Below are 16716 nucleotides of genomic sequence, written 5' to 3'. Positions count from 1 at the left end.
GAAGAATCTGAGAAATGGTCACTAAGGGATTTAAATTCCAATTATACTTTTTTGATGACTCACTTATCATAGGTTTTATAATAGATCTATGCATTAAGGCAAACAGATTTTTACACTCGAACTTTTCTGTTATACCATTTCTTGCATTATGGTTGAGACACTATGGGGTATATATATTTAAAAGAAAAAAACAAACTCATTTATTTGAAAATACACGGTCAAATATTTCTAAAGGTACCCAAACCTTTAAAGATTAGTAAGCACTCAGTTATGTGACTACTGCCATCATGTGGTAATACTACAAAACTACAGATATAGGTACACGTACTCATTGCCTTATTTTAGAAGCAGAGGCAGTTAAACTTTTATCAAATTAACTACAACAACAAAAGGCTTCCCGGTTATAATATAACCAATATATAGGAGAATGTCATAAAGTTGCTATAAACACTAAATATTATTGGGTCCTGACTTCTGACCTCAAGTTTTTGTTTTCTCTAAATGTTAAATGTCAAAAAATATATTACTGTTTCATTATTTTAGTCATTGGAAGAACACTTTTTGAAAATACTTAAAATTCTGACAACAGATTAAAACATTAAAAATATTGATCTCTTATCATAGCAATTTTGACTATAGCTAATCATTTCAATTTCCTAATTACTTTTCTCGGTGATTCATCTAAATGAGATCTGATTTTAGTTTTGATAAATATAAAATAGTAGAGACAGCATGAGATTATAAAATCAAAAGAACTGGCATCAAATTATTACTCTGATTCTTACTAATTGTATAACTCTTCCTTAGTCACTAAACTACCTCTTTGGTCTCAGTTTGCTTGGGTATAAAAGTGAGAATCCCACCATCTTTCTCACAAGGTTACTGCAAGGATCAAAATAAATCATGCCTAGCATAGTGTCAGGAACATAAGCTCTTATTTCAAAGTGATAGTCCAAATGCACTAGAATATGCATTACTTAAGGACAGGGAGAGTGTCTTGTGCATTTAACACCAACTTCCAGCTCAATACTTCTACCTCAATAAAGTGTTGGACAAATGCATTTCATCATATCTGCTTGAAAAGATTCTCTTTTATCCCCCATCACAATCCTCCCTTCATGTTTTATGTAACAAATTGGGAAGATATATTCTCCTAAATTATCAAGAAAACCACCTACTTTAATATGCACTTAAACTATAAACTTATGGATAGGATAGGTCATCTATGTACCATAAACCTTGTAACTCAAAGAATGGTCTGCAGACCTGAAGCATCAACAGCAGTTATTAAAGATGCAGAAACTCAGACCATGCTCTGGACTCGCTGAAGGTGAATCTAAGTCACATTTTAGTAAGAATTATGGATGATTCAAATGCACATTAGAGATTCAGAAATACTGGTTAAAAAGTTCCTAAGGAGGTCTATCCCAATATTTCTTTCTTTCTTATTTATTTATTTTTATTTATTTACCAGGGATTGAACCCAGGGGCACTTAAAAAGCCGTTTTTTATATTTTATTTAGAGACATGGTCTTGCTGAGTTGTTCAGTGCCTCACTAAGTTGCTGAAGAATGGCCTATGATCCTCCTGCCTCAGCCTCCTAAGCTGCTGGAATTATATGTATGCACCACTGCACCAGGCTATCCAAATATTTCTGTACCTACTGCTCTGAGAATCTTCTGAGTTAACAACTGACCTTATTAATATAATCAGGTAGTGTGAATTTGTTTGTTAAAATATTTCCAAGAGCTATCTGAAAGCAGATTGTGAGATAGGAGAGGGCAAGGAGGAAATGGTGCCTCAGAGGATGGTACAACAGTCACCTAAGTAGTGGGTGTTATGAGAAAGGAGTGTAAGTAGGTGGGCATGAAAAAATGAGATGTTAAGAGCACTTAAATGATTTCTTCATCTGATAAAACCAAACGCCTACTATGTTAGACAGAACTCAACAAAACCATCACTGTTTCAAGGAGTTCAGTCTATTGAGGGACTGGGACATGTAATTAACATATCTCACTGCACCAGTCTGGTAATTATCACAATGAATTTGTATAAAAAGTGTTAAAGGGAGCAAAGAATAAAATATTTTAAGAGATCAGCAAAACTATCACTGGTAATGTTAGAACTGCATACTAAAGGAAGAATTCTCTAGGAGGAAAAGGAAAGGGGTAGGTATTTCTGGCAGAGAAAAAAAGCTTTCATGGATTTATGAAAGAGATACTATATCATAGATAAACTACAAGATTTGGAATGGCTAGAGCACAGGATACATGTAATTATAAGGAAAAGGCCAAGGTTTAGGTGGAAAAGGAGCTAGATCAAGAAAGATATTGTTTGCCAGGCTAAGGACTCAGAATTTTTTCTTGAAGGTAGTGGTGGTGGTGTCAAAATGACTTACAACCGTAGGTGAAAAGATCATACCTGCATTTTACAAAGATAATCCCAAAAGATATTTATAAAGGAAAAGTAGGGCACCAAGATTGGTTTAAAGGCTCTGCAACAGTCCCATTGAGGAGGACATGAAGTCAGGGCATGGCCAGAGAGAATATGGAACAGGGGGCTGATATGAGGTATTTAAGAAAAAGAAGTGACAAAATCCAATAGTTACCAAGTGAGGACTAGAGGGGAATAACTGAATCTTCATCTTAGATATCTCAATATCTGGATTTTGTTCTCAAAAATCTTTGTTCAAGTTTTTATTGCCTTTGATTGTTCTCGTATTCATTCTATCCATCCATAAATGCCATGGAAATTTCATGAATTACAATTCTTTTTTAAGAATTTAATTCTTATTTTATTTGTTTTTATATGGTGTTGAGGATTGACCTCAGTGCTTCACACATGCTAGGCAAGTACTCTACCACTAAGCTATAGCCCCAGCCCATGAAATACAATTCTGAATCATGTCATCTCTCATTTAAAATTCTTCAATGGGTAACCCAATCCTACAGGAAAGGTCCTTAACATTCTAGTCCCAGTTGACCAGGGATTCAAGAGCACTTTTAATCATTTATCACTATTGTATCACCACTCCTTTCTCATCAAAATTCTCCCTGCCAGCCTCTTCTCATATCCAATTTTTTCATCCATTCTCAGTATGCTGCCCCAGCTCTTCAACCTCAAACTTAAGGACTACTATACTCGTGATTTTGCAATCCTGGAGTACATTTAAATCAAACCTACTGATTCATCCATAATTGAAGCTGGATCAAAGAAATCAGGCTTCAGTTCTGTTCTCTCTCGTCTGTTCTTTGATGGTGGCTAAGGAAAAAAAGAAAGTTGATAGTAAATCTATAAGCCAGATAGTAACTGAAAATAGCCATATTAATTATCATTAGGCATTTGTTTGGCCTTTGTGATTCCTAGTATACCTTATAAACTTCAAATATAGAGTACTCAATTATGCAATGTTTAAAAGTACAAAAATTCATTTGTGGAAAAATTATTCTGAATGACAAAAACTACAAGCTCAATTTTTCATTTTACTTTAAATTTCCCTCCCTCAAATAATTTCCCTTTAAAGACACCAAATTATATTATTCTAAAGAGAAGACATATTTTAATTACTTCTTTATTTTAAGGAGAATATACCATGGTATTCTAAAAAGTAGACTAAAGACACAGTTTATAGTAAGTCTCAGCTTTACCAATTATTAGATTTTTCTCCTTGGATAAGCTAAATTTTTAGGCTTCAATATCCTCAAATCCTCTCAATCTACTTTTCACTAAGTTAAATGAGACAGTTGGCAAAATGAAACATACAGAAGTATTTTGTATACAGTAAGCTCTGACTAGACACATAATTGTTAAGGAAGAATATTCCCTTGTATATATTTAATTTCTTCTCAAGTCTAAGTAATTTTACATCATTATTTGAAATGGAACTTTGTCTCAATAACAGGGTAGTATCAAGTTAATAATATACTATTTTGATATGGCAAATGAATGGTAAATTAAAAGGTAATGTGATACTTAGAGTATTATCTCATATTTTCTTTTTTTTTTAATTTATTTTTTAGTTGTAGTTGGACACAATACCTTTATTTATTTTTATGTGGTGCTGAGGATCGAACCCAGGGCCTCAGATGTGCTAGGCGAGCGCTCTACCGCTGAGCCACAACCCCAGCCCATCTCATATTTTCTAAAAATTTGACATATAACCAATAAATATCATGATTTCTAGTCTAATTAATATGAAAAGTGTATCATATAATGCTATACATTCCTAAATTAATCTCAAAGGTAAATACAATATTTTGGTGCTGGAGATTGGACTCAGGGGGTACTGAACCACTGAGCCACATCCCCAGTTCTATTTTATACCTTATTTAGAGACAGAGTCTCACTGAGTTGCTTAGTGTCTCACTATTGCTGAGGCTGGCTTTAAACCTGTGATCCTCTCAGCCTCTCAAACCACTAGTATTACAGGTGTGCACCACCACACCCAGTGTAAATACGCAGTTTTGTCATCTTAAACTGAGATCTAAAATCTTTACCAACTTCAAACACTACTTAATCTCGTCTCATATAATCAAATTCCTGCAACTGTTTTATTTAATACTTTTCTAGAACTTATTTTTCAAGGTAAGTATTTCTCTAGTAAATATCCAACTTCGTTTCCAAAAGCTCTAAATAAAGAAATCATGTGTCTGTGAGTTTCTTACCAAGTCTATATCCATGGTGTCAAAATCCATTCCCTCATTAAGATCCTCAATCCTTCCTTCTGAGGACATCATAACATCTTCAACAATTGGCTCTTCATCATCTTCCATTAGGCTTGTACCACGCCGACTAGAGAAATATAAAACAATGTCAAGATCTAAACCAACGTCATGACTATTAATACATAGGCAGCAACTATGTGGCTCTCTATATTCAAGTATAATGGAAAATGATGGAATTAAAGGTCAGGGAGAATGATTAGGCATTGATCATGTCATCAATGATGTAGAAATCCCAATGTCCACTTGTTTAAAAATGCTTAGAAGTTACATTTATTCTACATTCCTTTGAAACATTTAAATAGACAGTTCTGACATTCCATATACAAGAGTCAATGAGAATTTCCCACATGGGAATATACTAGATACCTCAAATCCTTTTTGAAAGTAGGCAGGGTACAAATTAATAAACAAACATAAAACAGAGACCAAAGAAATCACATTTTCAGAATACATATATTTTCATCATATAATACTAATTTTATCCATTATTCAATTCATCCATTTAGTACCTTATACCAGGCACACATGCACTCACTCATTCACAGAGTAACTCCTCTGTGATATGCTTCTACTGTGCCCTCTGGATGCAAAAAAAAAAAAAAAAGGAAAAAAAGACATGATTCCTGCCCTCAAGGAGCTCACAGTCTACTATGGGAAAACAGATAAACAATTAATTGACAAAACATTAAGTGTTATAATAGAACCATGCATCATTTGCTATAAGGATATAATGAAAGAAGGAATTAATTTTGCCTCAGAAAAAAATGAGCAATACTTAATGTTGAATTTTGAATTCTTGTGCCGTATGCAACACAAACTAAAATATTATATAGAAATAAAAATAAAGACCAAAAGGTCTACATGTTATCACATAATTATTGGGAAAATAAGCTAAGTTTACAAGTTAACCCAGACGAACATAAAGCAGCAAAACCAAGAGTAAAGTCAAATGTGACTTCTTCTTTTGTTATCTAAAGATCCCTCCTCCAAGAAAAAGACTCACCAAAAAATTGCTTACAATGTACACAATATTATACTGGATCATAAAAGATACAAAGATAATAAGCCATAATATCTGATGAAGGCTACCTGGACAAATATGTTGATAATGGTCCTAACAGTTCTGAATAATAAAAGACAAGACAATCTTTACTGTATGTTGTGGAGGCAGATGTGCAGGGAATATGCAAGTTTTGTGGACCATGTTACCAAAACCCAGAAATGCATGATGCATTTCATTTGAGTACACACAAGATGTGTGTGATATAAACTACAGGAAAAATGATAATTTGGAAGTAATTTATATTATAGGATGGTCTCATTACAGAAAAACTATTGTATTTTTTAAAAAGTATTTTGAAGACCTAGGCAAGCCCAACACAGTGGCACATGCCTCTAATACTGGCTAATTGGGACCTGAGACAGGAGGAGCACAGTTCAAGGCCAGCCTCACCAACTCAGTGAGACCCTCAACAACTTAGCAAGACCCTGTCTCAAAAACTAAAAAGGGCTGGGGATGAGGTTCAGGGATAAAGCACTTCTGCATTCAATCCCCAGTACCGTGAAATAAAATAAAAATTATATACCATGGGCTAGAGATGTAGTTTAGTGGTAGAACACTTGCCTAGCAGGTGTAAGGCATGGGGTTCAAAGCCAAGTACTGTTTTAACAAAAAAAAATCCCAGACAACAGACCACTTATGAAACAACAAAACCAAAAGAATTCTCTGGTGACAATTACTTAACTGAGATAACCCCTTGCAGTTGCCTGGGAAAGATGTCCTATAACTGAGAATTAAAACAGTACAAAGAAAAGAATAATGATAAATGGTACTGAGTAATGAGATGCTCCAGAAGATCTCAGGAACCAGTACCAAGTTCTCAAGGGAGAGATATAAACCAAATGATTACATGGCAGAATTCTCGAATGAATGAGTGTTTGGATTGGTGACTGGAAGCTAAAAAAAAAAAAAAAAAAAAAAAAAATCACTTGTAGGATACAGCATGAAATAAGAACATATGTTAAAGGGAATATGGCCAGAAAAAAAAAAAAAAAAAAAAAGAGGACAGAATCAAGTGATAGTACAAATGATGACCTTATTAACCAAGTTAGGATCAGAGTCTATACACATGTAATATAGTATATTTTGTGCCTCAATAAAGGTTCTTAAAGAGCACTATGAGATAACTGAAGTGAATTTATATAGGCCACCACTCATGTGGTAAATGATCATTTCTTAAGAAAAAAACAAGTAAAATTCTGATTGAAAAACCAACAAAACAAAATATAAAATTAAAAAATAAAAAGGTAACAATTACTACCTCCTAGTATTAAAGCAAATACCACATTTATTATAATGCTTGCAAACTGAAAAACTTCATTAGAATCATCATACTTTCCCTGCATACCAATCAAGACATATAATACATCTAAACATTGCTTGTTTAGACTCAAAACAAATAAAAATTTCATAAAGATACAAAGTTTTCATACAAAATCCAGTAAAAACAAAGTATTCAAAAGATAAACTATAGTTTTTAAAGCACTGAACAATTATTCATTCAATCAACATTTACTTGACAACTTTTATGTGCCAAATGTTAACAGGCAATGAATGGAGTCCCTGCCCTTAAGGAGCTCACAGTCTAAAGAAAGGGACAAACTCATAAACAAATAGTTTTCATATAATATATTAAGTAAAGAAATATGAATGTACATAGTGTCATAGGAGCATAGATGACCGAAGCTTCACTTAAGATGATACCTGAGCTTGTTCTTTCACGATGATTTTACCAGTTTTCAGGGAATGAGATAGACTAAAACACAGCAGGGGCCATATTTTGAAAGATCTTGCATGCCATGAGCTAAGGAGTTTGAACTTTACCAGCAGGCAATGGGGAGCCATGGAAAGATTTTAAGTAAGAGGTTACATGGTAAGATTTTTATTCTAGAATAGTAATTTTTGATGGCAGTGTGAATGATGGAGTGGTGGGGGGTGTGAAGGGAAGGGTTTGGTGAGAGGATAAATGGGGAGTTTGAGGGGAAAAAAAAACAGTTAGAGATGAGGGCCTGAACTAAGGTGGGAAAATCACTAGGATGTAACAGAAATGTATTTTTAAATTCTGTGTACCAAAATAAACAAGGATCCGTATTTAAACTTTTCCAACAGATCAACCTAAGATTGGTCCTTTAGCTATCTAGTTAATATTTAAATTAAAACTTATTTTTTTCTGTTGGAAAGACCAATTTTAGTTCCTTGATTATTTCAGCTCAGTTACTCTAGAGAGTTTGCTGAAATTTTATATAAGGCACACATTAAAATATGTTAAAATGAATTAGTGAACTTCCTAGACTCAGACAATAAGGCACTCTCACTTACATGGCATGCTGAAGATTAGTTCGCAGTTTAACATAGCTCATTGCTGCTCTCTCCTGCTGTTGCCTTGCTTCCTCTTGTTGTCTTTGAGCTAACATCCATGTTACCTGCGTGCTTCAAGGAGAATTTTATTCTTCTTTTAACTTAACTTTTTTCTATGTAATTAATAAAGTTCTAGTACAGAAAACAATCAAATGTACTTACTTATAATCAAGAGGAGTTTGATGATGCTCAGTCTGCATTGGATAGACACTCATGAAGCTATCCTCAGGCCGTAATCTTTTGGGTTCTCTCATAATAGTGGACGTGAGCTGGGGTGTCTGCATCATAACAGGGGTGTGCAGTGTTTGTTCTCTGCTTAACCACATACTGTCACTACTACTGCTTTCTTCAGCTGAAACAAAATTTACATCAATGAAGTTCAGTCACTAATTTTGAATAGTCAGATATCTAAAACTACCCATTCAGGTAAACAAACTTTTGGCTACTCTTCACATGCTAGGGCTAGGAACTGGGAGACTCAAAGATATGAAAGGCAGTCTCCACCCTGCCCTTATAATCTAATTGTAAAAAATAACAAACATACAGTTAAAATACAGTGTGGCAAGAAATCAGATAGCTACCCAGAAGTGACTTTAACTACAGTGAGTGTTGAGTGGGCTACAAAAGTTTTTCCAAGCAGGGGTAAGAACACAAGCAAAAGCATGAGGCATGAAAGATCAGTAACTGAATCCTATTAATCTGATGATATCTGACCTATAAAAATGGCAACTTCATATGGTTGAAACTAATACTTTGATGTTACTGGGAGTATAAAGATGAAAATAATGGGAAAAGATAAGTAAAACTGGATAAAGAAGAAGGAATCAGCCAGACATGGTGATGCATATCTTAATCCCAGTGACTCAGAAGGCTGAGGCAGGAGGATTTTAAGTTCAAGACCAACCTGGGCAACTTACCCTATCTCAAAATAAAAAAATTAAAAAGGGCTAGGGATCTAGCCCAGTGTAAAGTACCAATGGTAAAGCACCAGTACAAGGGGGGATAAAGTATAAAAAGTAGGAATCAATTTGTAGAAAGCCTTGTGATCTGTGAGAAGGTGCCAGGAAATCACTGCTGAATGCTTTAAGAAATGGAAGCAATTTGGTGAGTAAAATGTTTTAGTCAATGTGGTGGCACTATGGATAGTGGACTTAAGAAGAGGAAGACTTATAAGCAAACAGGCCAGTTAGCAGACTAATTTTATGCCCTAGGTGATTGAAACAAGATACTAGAGATGGATACAACAGGAAAGTGGTTCCTAAACTATGGGATGCAGACTGCTGAGCAGGTTTTACACTTCTCTTAAGTGCAAAGGGACCACAAATCCGTATGTACATTAAGTACTAGACTTGAGAAAAAGTAGATTTCACACCTGCAAAAGCTTCTTTTATACTAATTCACATATAAGCCATTACTGAGTTAAGTTTTTAAACCACTGACTCGAGAGGTAAAATTGAGAGCACTTGGTGACTGAGCTAAGATAAAAACGATTTTATTAGTGGATTACAAATGTAAGCATATGTCTAAGTATTAAAGGAAAAACCTGCAGAAAATGTACCAACACTCTAGTAATTGATGGTTTAGACATATACTTCATTTTTCACAATATAATTATATCATATTCTTCTATGTTCAGAGTCTAATATGGCATTGATCTGGCTAATCTATCAGTATTCTTCTAACTTATTAGTGCCTTAATTTCTATGGCTCTCTTGAAACACCTGAAAAGAGCATTGACCAAAACTTGTATCTGGTTCAGCAATTCATATCTAAGATGTTATAAAAATACAAATGCAAAAGTGCTTCATGAAGTCTAAGGGAAAGGAGAGATTTGATACTACAGCACAAATCTATAACTATTAATTATTGATTCAGAAGAGAAAAGCTTTTCAATAAGATTTACAATGATATGCAGGAAACACCTTTTAATTGGATAACTTTTCTATTAAAAAAACTTTTTATAAATGATCATTCCTGTTTAGTTGATAGGAAAGATCCACTGTGATGTTGGGACTATATAACCAAGTCTGAAACTATACAAGTTTTAAGGTTATGACTGGACAAATGATACTAAAACTAACCATGAGACAACCAAATTTTTTATACTATACGCCCGATGAAAAATGCTGGCCGATACATTGTGTGGCAATTTAAAAAAAATATGGTTCCCAAACTCTTTCACACTCTTTACACGAAGAGTATTATGCCCCTTTCCCTATAATCTCCATGATTGTTTGGCCAAGAGAATATAGCATAAGTCATATTATGCCAGTTTCTGAGCCTTGGCCTTTAAAACTAGAAGCTCCCATTTCCTCTCTCTTAGGATACTACTTAAGCTCTTAGAAGCGAGTGACATGCTGACACAGAGAAGTCTTTACACATACTCTGGCAGACAGTCCAGCTGAGGTTAGATATGTAGGCAAAGATGAATTCAAATGATTCTAGCCTCCAGCCATTCAGTCTTCCAAGCTGAGGCACCAAACATTACAAATGCTTGCTATATCTTAAGTCTGAGGTAATTTATTACTCAGCAAATATAACTGCCACAAATTCTGACTTCTTTGCTAATTTGTTTAAAGCTTCCAGTGAAAAGAAAAATATTCCCAAGACCCATATCTAACCAACCCTGGAATGCTAGGAACACAAGATCATCTAACATCATAATGCATTCCTATCTCTAATGACAGGCTGTACTTTAAATTTCCATCAAGTTCTTCAAAATTAATGACATCTTCAAGGAAATGCAGGGGTTGTTACTTCTTTCAATGTCATTCCACTTAAAATTACATGATCTGATCTCTTTGCTTAGTAATAACACTATAATACTGAGTCTATTTCCCTATACATAGAATACAGCACAGTGATTGAAAAGCAGGCACTCAGGAATCAAACTGTCTGACTATTACAACCTATCTGTGTGACATTGGGAAGGTTACTCAATCTGTTAGTTTTTTCATTTGAAAAATGAGGATATACCTGAAAAACTGTCAGAACTGAGTTCATATATGTAAAATACTTTAACAACATATTCATATGTAACTGATACATTGTGCAAGCCGTTGTTGAATAACACATATCAAATGAAAAATAAGGTAAATCTTAATAACAATTCAGTTGGTGAACATTAGGGAAAAATACAAAAAGAATAAACTATATCCTTACTGAGTGAAAGTTGCATGCCCTCAACCACTTTCCGTTTTCCTGTAGATGGTTTTGATTTTTTACTCCGCACAGTTGACCCCCGACTGCTGATTCCACTAATGACCGACATGGTGTCATCATCACCACCAGCTAGCAAAGAATTTCGGTAAGACATCAGTGGAAGCCACACATCTTCTCTTCGGAGTGACATCTGAAATGTCATGAACTTTTCCAAGTAAACATACCTTAAAAAGAAGTAGAAACTATTAACTTTGATAATAAAACTGTTAGTTCTACCAACCCTCGGTTGTAGTGAGCATTGCACAATACTTAATCTCAGCCTCGAGACTATCACACTGAATGAAATAGAGCATTTCAGCTCTATATTTGTTGGGTATGTCCCATGCATGGGTGATAAAAAAGCTTCATACTGATGGAAATCATAAATCTTCCCTGGGAAACAAGTATCATAAGGCTTTTTTTATGATTTTGCAATTAAAATTCAACCAATATTCACGTGACTACTATGTGCTAGGCATGTTTCTCTCAGGTTCCTTAACTATCCTTTAATTTTGTGAAGGAAACAGTCTCTTCATTTAACACATAAAGAAAAAAAAAGAAAAAAGTGAGAAGTAGGGGCTGGGGTCATGGCTCAGTGATAGAGGACTTGCCTAGCATGTGTGAGGCACTGTGTTCAATACTCAGCACCGCATATAAATAAATGAATAAAATAAAGATCTATCAACAACTAAAAAAAATGTTTTTTAAAAAAGTGAGAATTATGTACCCATAGTCATAAAAATGAGTGAGCAACCAGACATGATGGTACACACCTGTAATCCCAAGGATAACTGCAAGTTCAAAGCCAGCCTCAGCACTTTGAGAGGCCATAAGCAAGTTAGCAATACCCTGTCTCAAAATAAAAAAGGGCTAGGGATGTGGCTTAGTGGTTAAGTGCTCCTGGGTTCAATCCCTGGTACCCCTTCAAAAAATTGAGTGAGCAGCATAACTATGATTCAGGTCACAGGTTCAGTAAGACTAGTGTCTACTCAGAATAAAAGAAGACAGTTATTTATCAACTAATTGTAAGGTGCAACGCCAACATGTTATTACAATGACCCATTTCTATCAATTCAGACTTATCAGCACAGAAGACATGAATTACAAAATACTGCTTTGCGATAACTACTCATTTTTGTTACAATACACTTCAGTCAGGCAGAGTAGTACAGTACTCCTTAGTGTAGTCTGTAAACTGGCTACTATTCTGGGAACTATTACCAGTCTATAACAACACTAAGTTGGAGCCAAAACATACTCAAGAGATTTACAGCTCTGTAAACAACATATACCTTAAGAGAACATTAAAGATTAGTCCATACTGAAGCTATTTCCATTTCGCTTCCTCTTAGCCTCAGAGGTTCTACTAACCTGAAATTTGCTATTTATCATCTCCATGCACGCATTTTGAATTTGTGATATGTGGTTGACTGTCACAGCATAGCAATTCTGTAGTATGCTGTAGTCTTCTATTTGTGCTCAACATGTTCTTCAAAATATATCCATTTAAAATACTCTATGATATTGCACAATCTGTCAATTGATCTATCTTGTACTTGAGGAGTTTTTAGGTTTTGAGTTTTTCCCCTATTCAAACAATCCAGAAGTCGACATAGTTTCACAGATTTCCTTTGCATATGTTATAAGTTTTTATAGGGTATCTCCCTATGAATGAAATCATTGGATAATGCTTGCAAGGTAGTGAAAATCCCAAACTTTACTAGGCATTGCCAAAGAGCTCCACAAAGTGGTTTTTTGTCAATATATACTGTCACCAACAATATATAAAAAGGTTCTATTGCTCCACATCCTTGGTAATATTTTAACACTACCAAACTTCTTAATTTTTGTTAATCTGCTACATAAGAAATATTTCACTGTTTAATTTATATTTCTCTAAGAGTGCCTAAGCAATTCTTTTTTAAATGGACAGAATCTTGCTAGGATTAAAGGATGTCCCTGAACTGCAGGATTCAAGCAATCCTCCTGCCTAGGCCTCACAAGTAGGTGGGACAACAGGCACATAAAATCACACCTAGCCTATACAAGTTTTTTTAAAAAAGGTTAACACATCTAGTTTTGTTTGGGATGTAGATAGACACAATACCTTTATTATTATTATTTTTTAATGTGGTGCTGAAGATCAAACCCAATGCCTCACAGGTGTTAAGCAAGTGCTCTTCCACTGAGCTATAACCCCATCTCCTATGTAATTTTTACTATGGATATATTTACATATAATAAAATGCACAGAAATTAAAGAGTACAGTTGGATCTATTTATATATGAATGTATCCATCAAAGATACAGAACATTCTCAGAAAGTACTTTGGTGTCTCTTCCCCTTCAATAAATCGAATCCTACAAGTAACTACTATTATGATATCACAATGGAGATAAGTTCTGGCTACTTTAAAATTTGGAGGGAATTTATAGGTTTTAAATGTAAAATACTAGTGGGTTTTCAGAAGATATTACACTACAAGGTGTTTATATTCGTCTGCCACTTTAAACATCAAAGCTAAGGGAAGAGAAGTTACATTTTGAGAATTTAAATTCATTTTCTGGTCTCTCATATGTCACCCTTTTAGGAGACTACTTTGCAGTGTAGTCACAGATCAAGATACATACTGACTAGGATGTTCCTGATGGATTCTCAATATTATTGTTTTTTTTTTTAAATGTGCCTTCCTTAGTTGGGCTACAGCAAGGATGGAAATAAGAATACATAAAACATTAGTTATACCTCAAAAGACACAATTACAGTGGGTTAGGAACTCAAAAAGTAAAAATGGAGAATTATGTATAGAATATAGTTATAATCTCTACATTATAAAACTGTTCAAATATAAAGATTTTTGTACATCAATATAATCCTATAAATATGTGTACAGAAAGCAGAGAAATCATGTGTAATAATTACTCTTAGGAATTCCAAAATGAAATCAAAAGGGACATTTCTAGCAAATACATACACTGTTCTTTTGTCTTGTCGAAGTAGTTTAGAAGAAAATTCACTCAAAATATCAAGAAATGCCAAATTTAAAGGTGGATGGCTCTCCCCTTGTGGATTAGGCTCTTTAAAAGCAAATTCTATGCCATCTCTGCAAATGAAAAAAAAATTGAAATAAATATTTAAGAAACCATAATACAAAAATTAAGTGAACTTAGGAAATTTCACTTTATACTTTCTACAAAGATATTTATTTTGTTATGATTTTATTTGAGGTATAGAGAATATGGAGGCTACAAGTGTAAGAATGAGAAAATATATTTACATTTTAAGTCACTCTTCACTTTCTTTAAAACTACACACTCACACACCAGTTAACCTTTAAGTTTAATGCCTATGGCTTGGTACACTGACATTCTTCACTAAAGATTTCTTTCCCACAGAAAACAACCCAAATTCCATCACATAATGATCAAAACATTATCTTCGTTTTTTGAGATCTAAAGCAGGCCTACTCTAACACACAGAACTAACAAGAATATGATTAATGACAATTTGTAATGATTCACTTAAAAGTAATGTGTTAAAATTCAACTCTAATCAGGGCCCATTTTAATTACATTCATGTGGTAACAAATACCTATTAATCAAGATTAAAAAACCCATCATTATACTCTTATGAAAAATATAGAGGGTAAAAAACAACTCAGATAGTACTGAGGAAGAAAGAAGGAAGGTTATTACAGAACAAAATCATGTATTGCTTTTCAATTACTACACGTGCAGTAATTACGTAAAAATTACCACCAATGTATTAAAAGGCATTAAAAATAAATCTGAAGAGTTTTAGAACAAGGTAAAAAGAGAGGAAAGTCAGGCAAGGTATGGGTAAAATAAAAATGAACAAGGAATTTGTTACAGGAAAATATTTAAGACTTTTTAAACTAAGTAGGCAAGAGGAGTTAAGTAAGAGACAGACATTACAAAATGGAACATTCAATGAAACTGACAAAACTTCTTTCCCAAAGACAACATTATTTAAGCCACAGTTAAGGGATAAAGGAATTTAACATATCAATGTCAGTTATGTTAAAGCTTTAAAATATACCCATACTTAAAAATGTTTAACTGATCACTAAATTATATGCCAAATATAAAATCAGATTATTTATGATTTTTACAATGGTAAGAAAACATGGAGGCAAAAGAAGATTATGACTCAAAATAAAGGAAAAGGTCATTACAAAATAAAAAACAGAACTAGAAAGAGAAAATTGGAAACAGAGGAATTAAACCTGAAAAAATTATCTGGCAAAGAGATTGTGACAAAAACTGATAAAAGAGATAATATCTGATAAATATATGCTTCTTTGCTTCTCAAAATTTATAAAGCTGTTGTCTTACCTGAAACTGACTTTCTTATAAAGGGAATCTTGGTCCCTACTAATTTATTGAGATAATTAATTATATTAATAATCTATATTAATACAATATGGATTTATAAACTAATAATAAAACATTTAACATTAGCTATTCCAAATGAAAGGCCTAGATTTTAAAAAAAAGTTTTATAATTAAAAATATAAGAGCACTGAATAAAATATTGGAAGATTACTTGTGTAACATGGCAATGGCTTCTCTTGTTTTCAACTGATCGAGTCCAAAAGTTAAAGCAAAACGCCGAGCAAGTTCTTTTATACCACTAAATGTTGAAGATGATCTATCAAAATTATAGCCATTTTCCTGTATCATTTCATTAAAAAGCTGAAAAGGAAAAAAAGTATGTTAAAGTTTTTTGTGTATTAACATATTTTTAAAATGTAATATTTTTATTTAAACAATATAGGTATTCTATAAATGAGGTACAACATTTAATTCTAAAACATAAATTTTTAAAAACATGTAACAATTAGGCGGGCACGGATGGTACATGACTGTAATCCCAGTGACTTGGGAGGCTGTGACAGGAGTATTAAAAGTTTGCCTCAGCAACTTAGCAAAACCCTGTCTCAAAATAAAAATAAAAGGTCTGGGGATATAGCTCAGTGATAAAGCACCCCTGGGTTAAATCCCTAATCAAACAACATGTAACAGCTGACCAAAATTGTAGCACCTCGTCTATCTAAACTAGAGGTAAACACTGATGTCACAACTTTAGTTTTGTCAGAATGCTATTCTGCTGGTATTAATTGGGAATTAACAGAGCATATGAAAATATAAAGAAAAATATAACATACTAAATTATTAGGCAATTTTGCTCTTTTGTTACTTTTTCTTTCCCCCCAGTGCTGTAGATTAAACCCAGAGCCTCATAAATGCTACACTGTTATTAAAGTATTATTATATTAGGATGGCACAGGAGGATCCAAGTTCAAGGCCAGACTTGGCCTTAGTGACACCTTCAGCAACTTGGCAAGACC

At 33.8% G+C, this 16716-nt stretch overlaps 1 protein-coding gene across 6 annotated transcripts in view; it reads right to left on the bottom strand.

Annotated features, from left to right (window-relative positions):
- The window catches only part of Stag2 (STAG2 cohesin complex component), a 185433-nt gene that overhangs the window by 62966 nt on the left and 105751 nt on the right, over positions 1-16716 (bottom strand). For 4 of the 6 annotated variants that reach the window (XM_071606271.1, XM_027931137.2, XM_071606272.1 and 1 more), the window contains 7 exons: positions 15912-16060; positions 14319-14447; positions 11305-11528; positions 8305-8494; positions 8104-8214; positions 4665-4791; positions 3184-3261 (listed from right to left, as the gene is read on the bottom strand). In XM_071606271.1, the coding sequence (XP_071462372.1) occupies positions 3184-3261; positions 4665-4791; positions 8104-8214; positions 8305-8494; positions 11305-11528; positions 14319-14447; positions 15912-16060 (1008 nt within the window). The remainder of the gene's footprint in view (positions 1-3183; positions 3262-4664; positions 4792-8103; positions 8215-8304; positions 8495-11304; positions 11529-14318; positions 14448-15911; positions 16061-16716) is intronic. The other 2 variants (XM_027931153.2, XM_027931160.3) reach the window with 1 other exon arrangement.

Source organism: Marmota flaviventris, chromosome X (assembly GCF_047511675.1).
Source record: "Marmota flaviventris isolate mMarFla1 chromosome X, mMarFla1.hap1, whole genome shotgun sequence".
Classification (NCBI taxonomy): domain Eukaryota; kingdom Metazoa; phylum Chordata; class Mammalia; order Rodentia; family Sciuridae; genus Marmota; species Marmota flaviventris.
The sequence above is the reverse complement of the archived record's forward strand: the minus strand, read 5'-3'. Positions and strand labels throughout refer to the sequence as shown.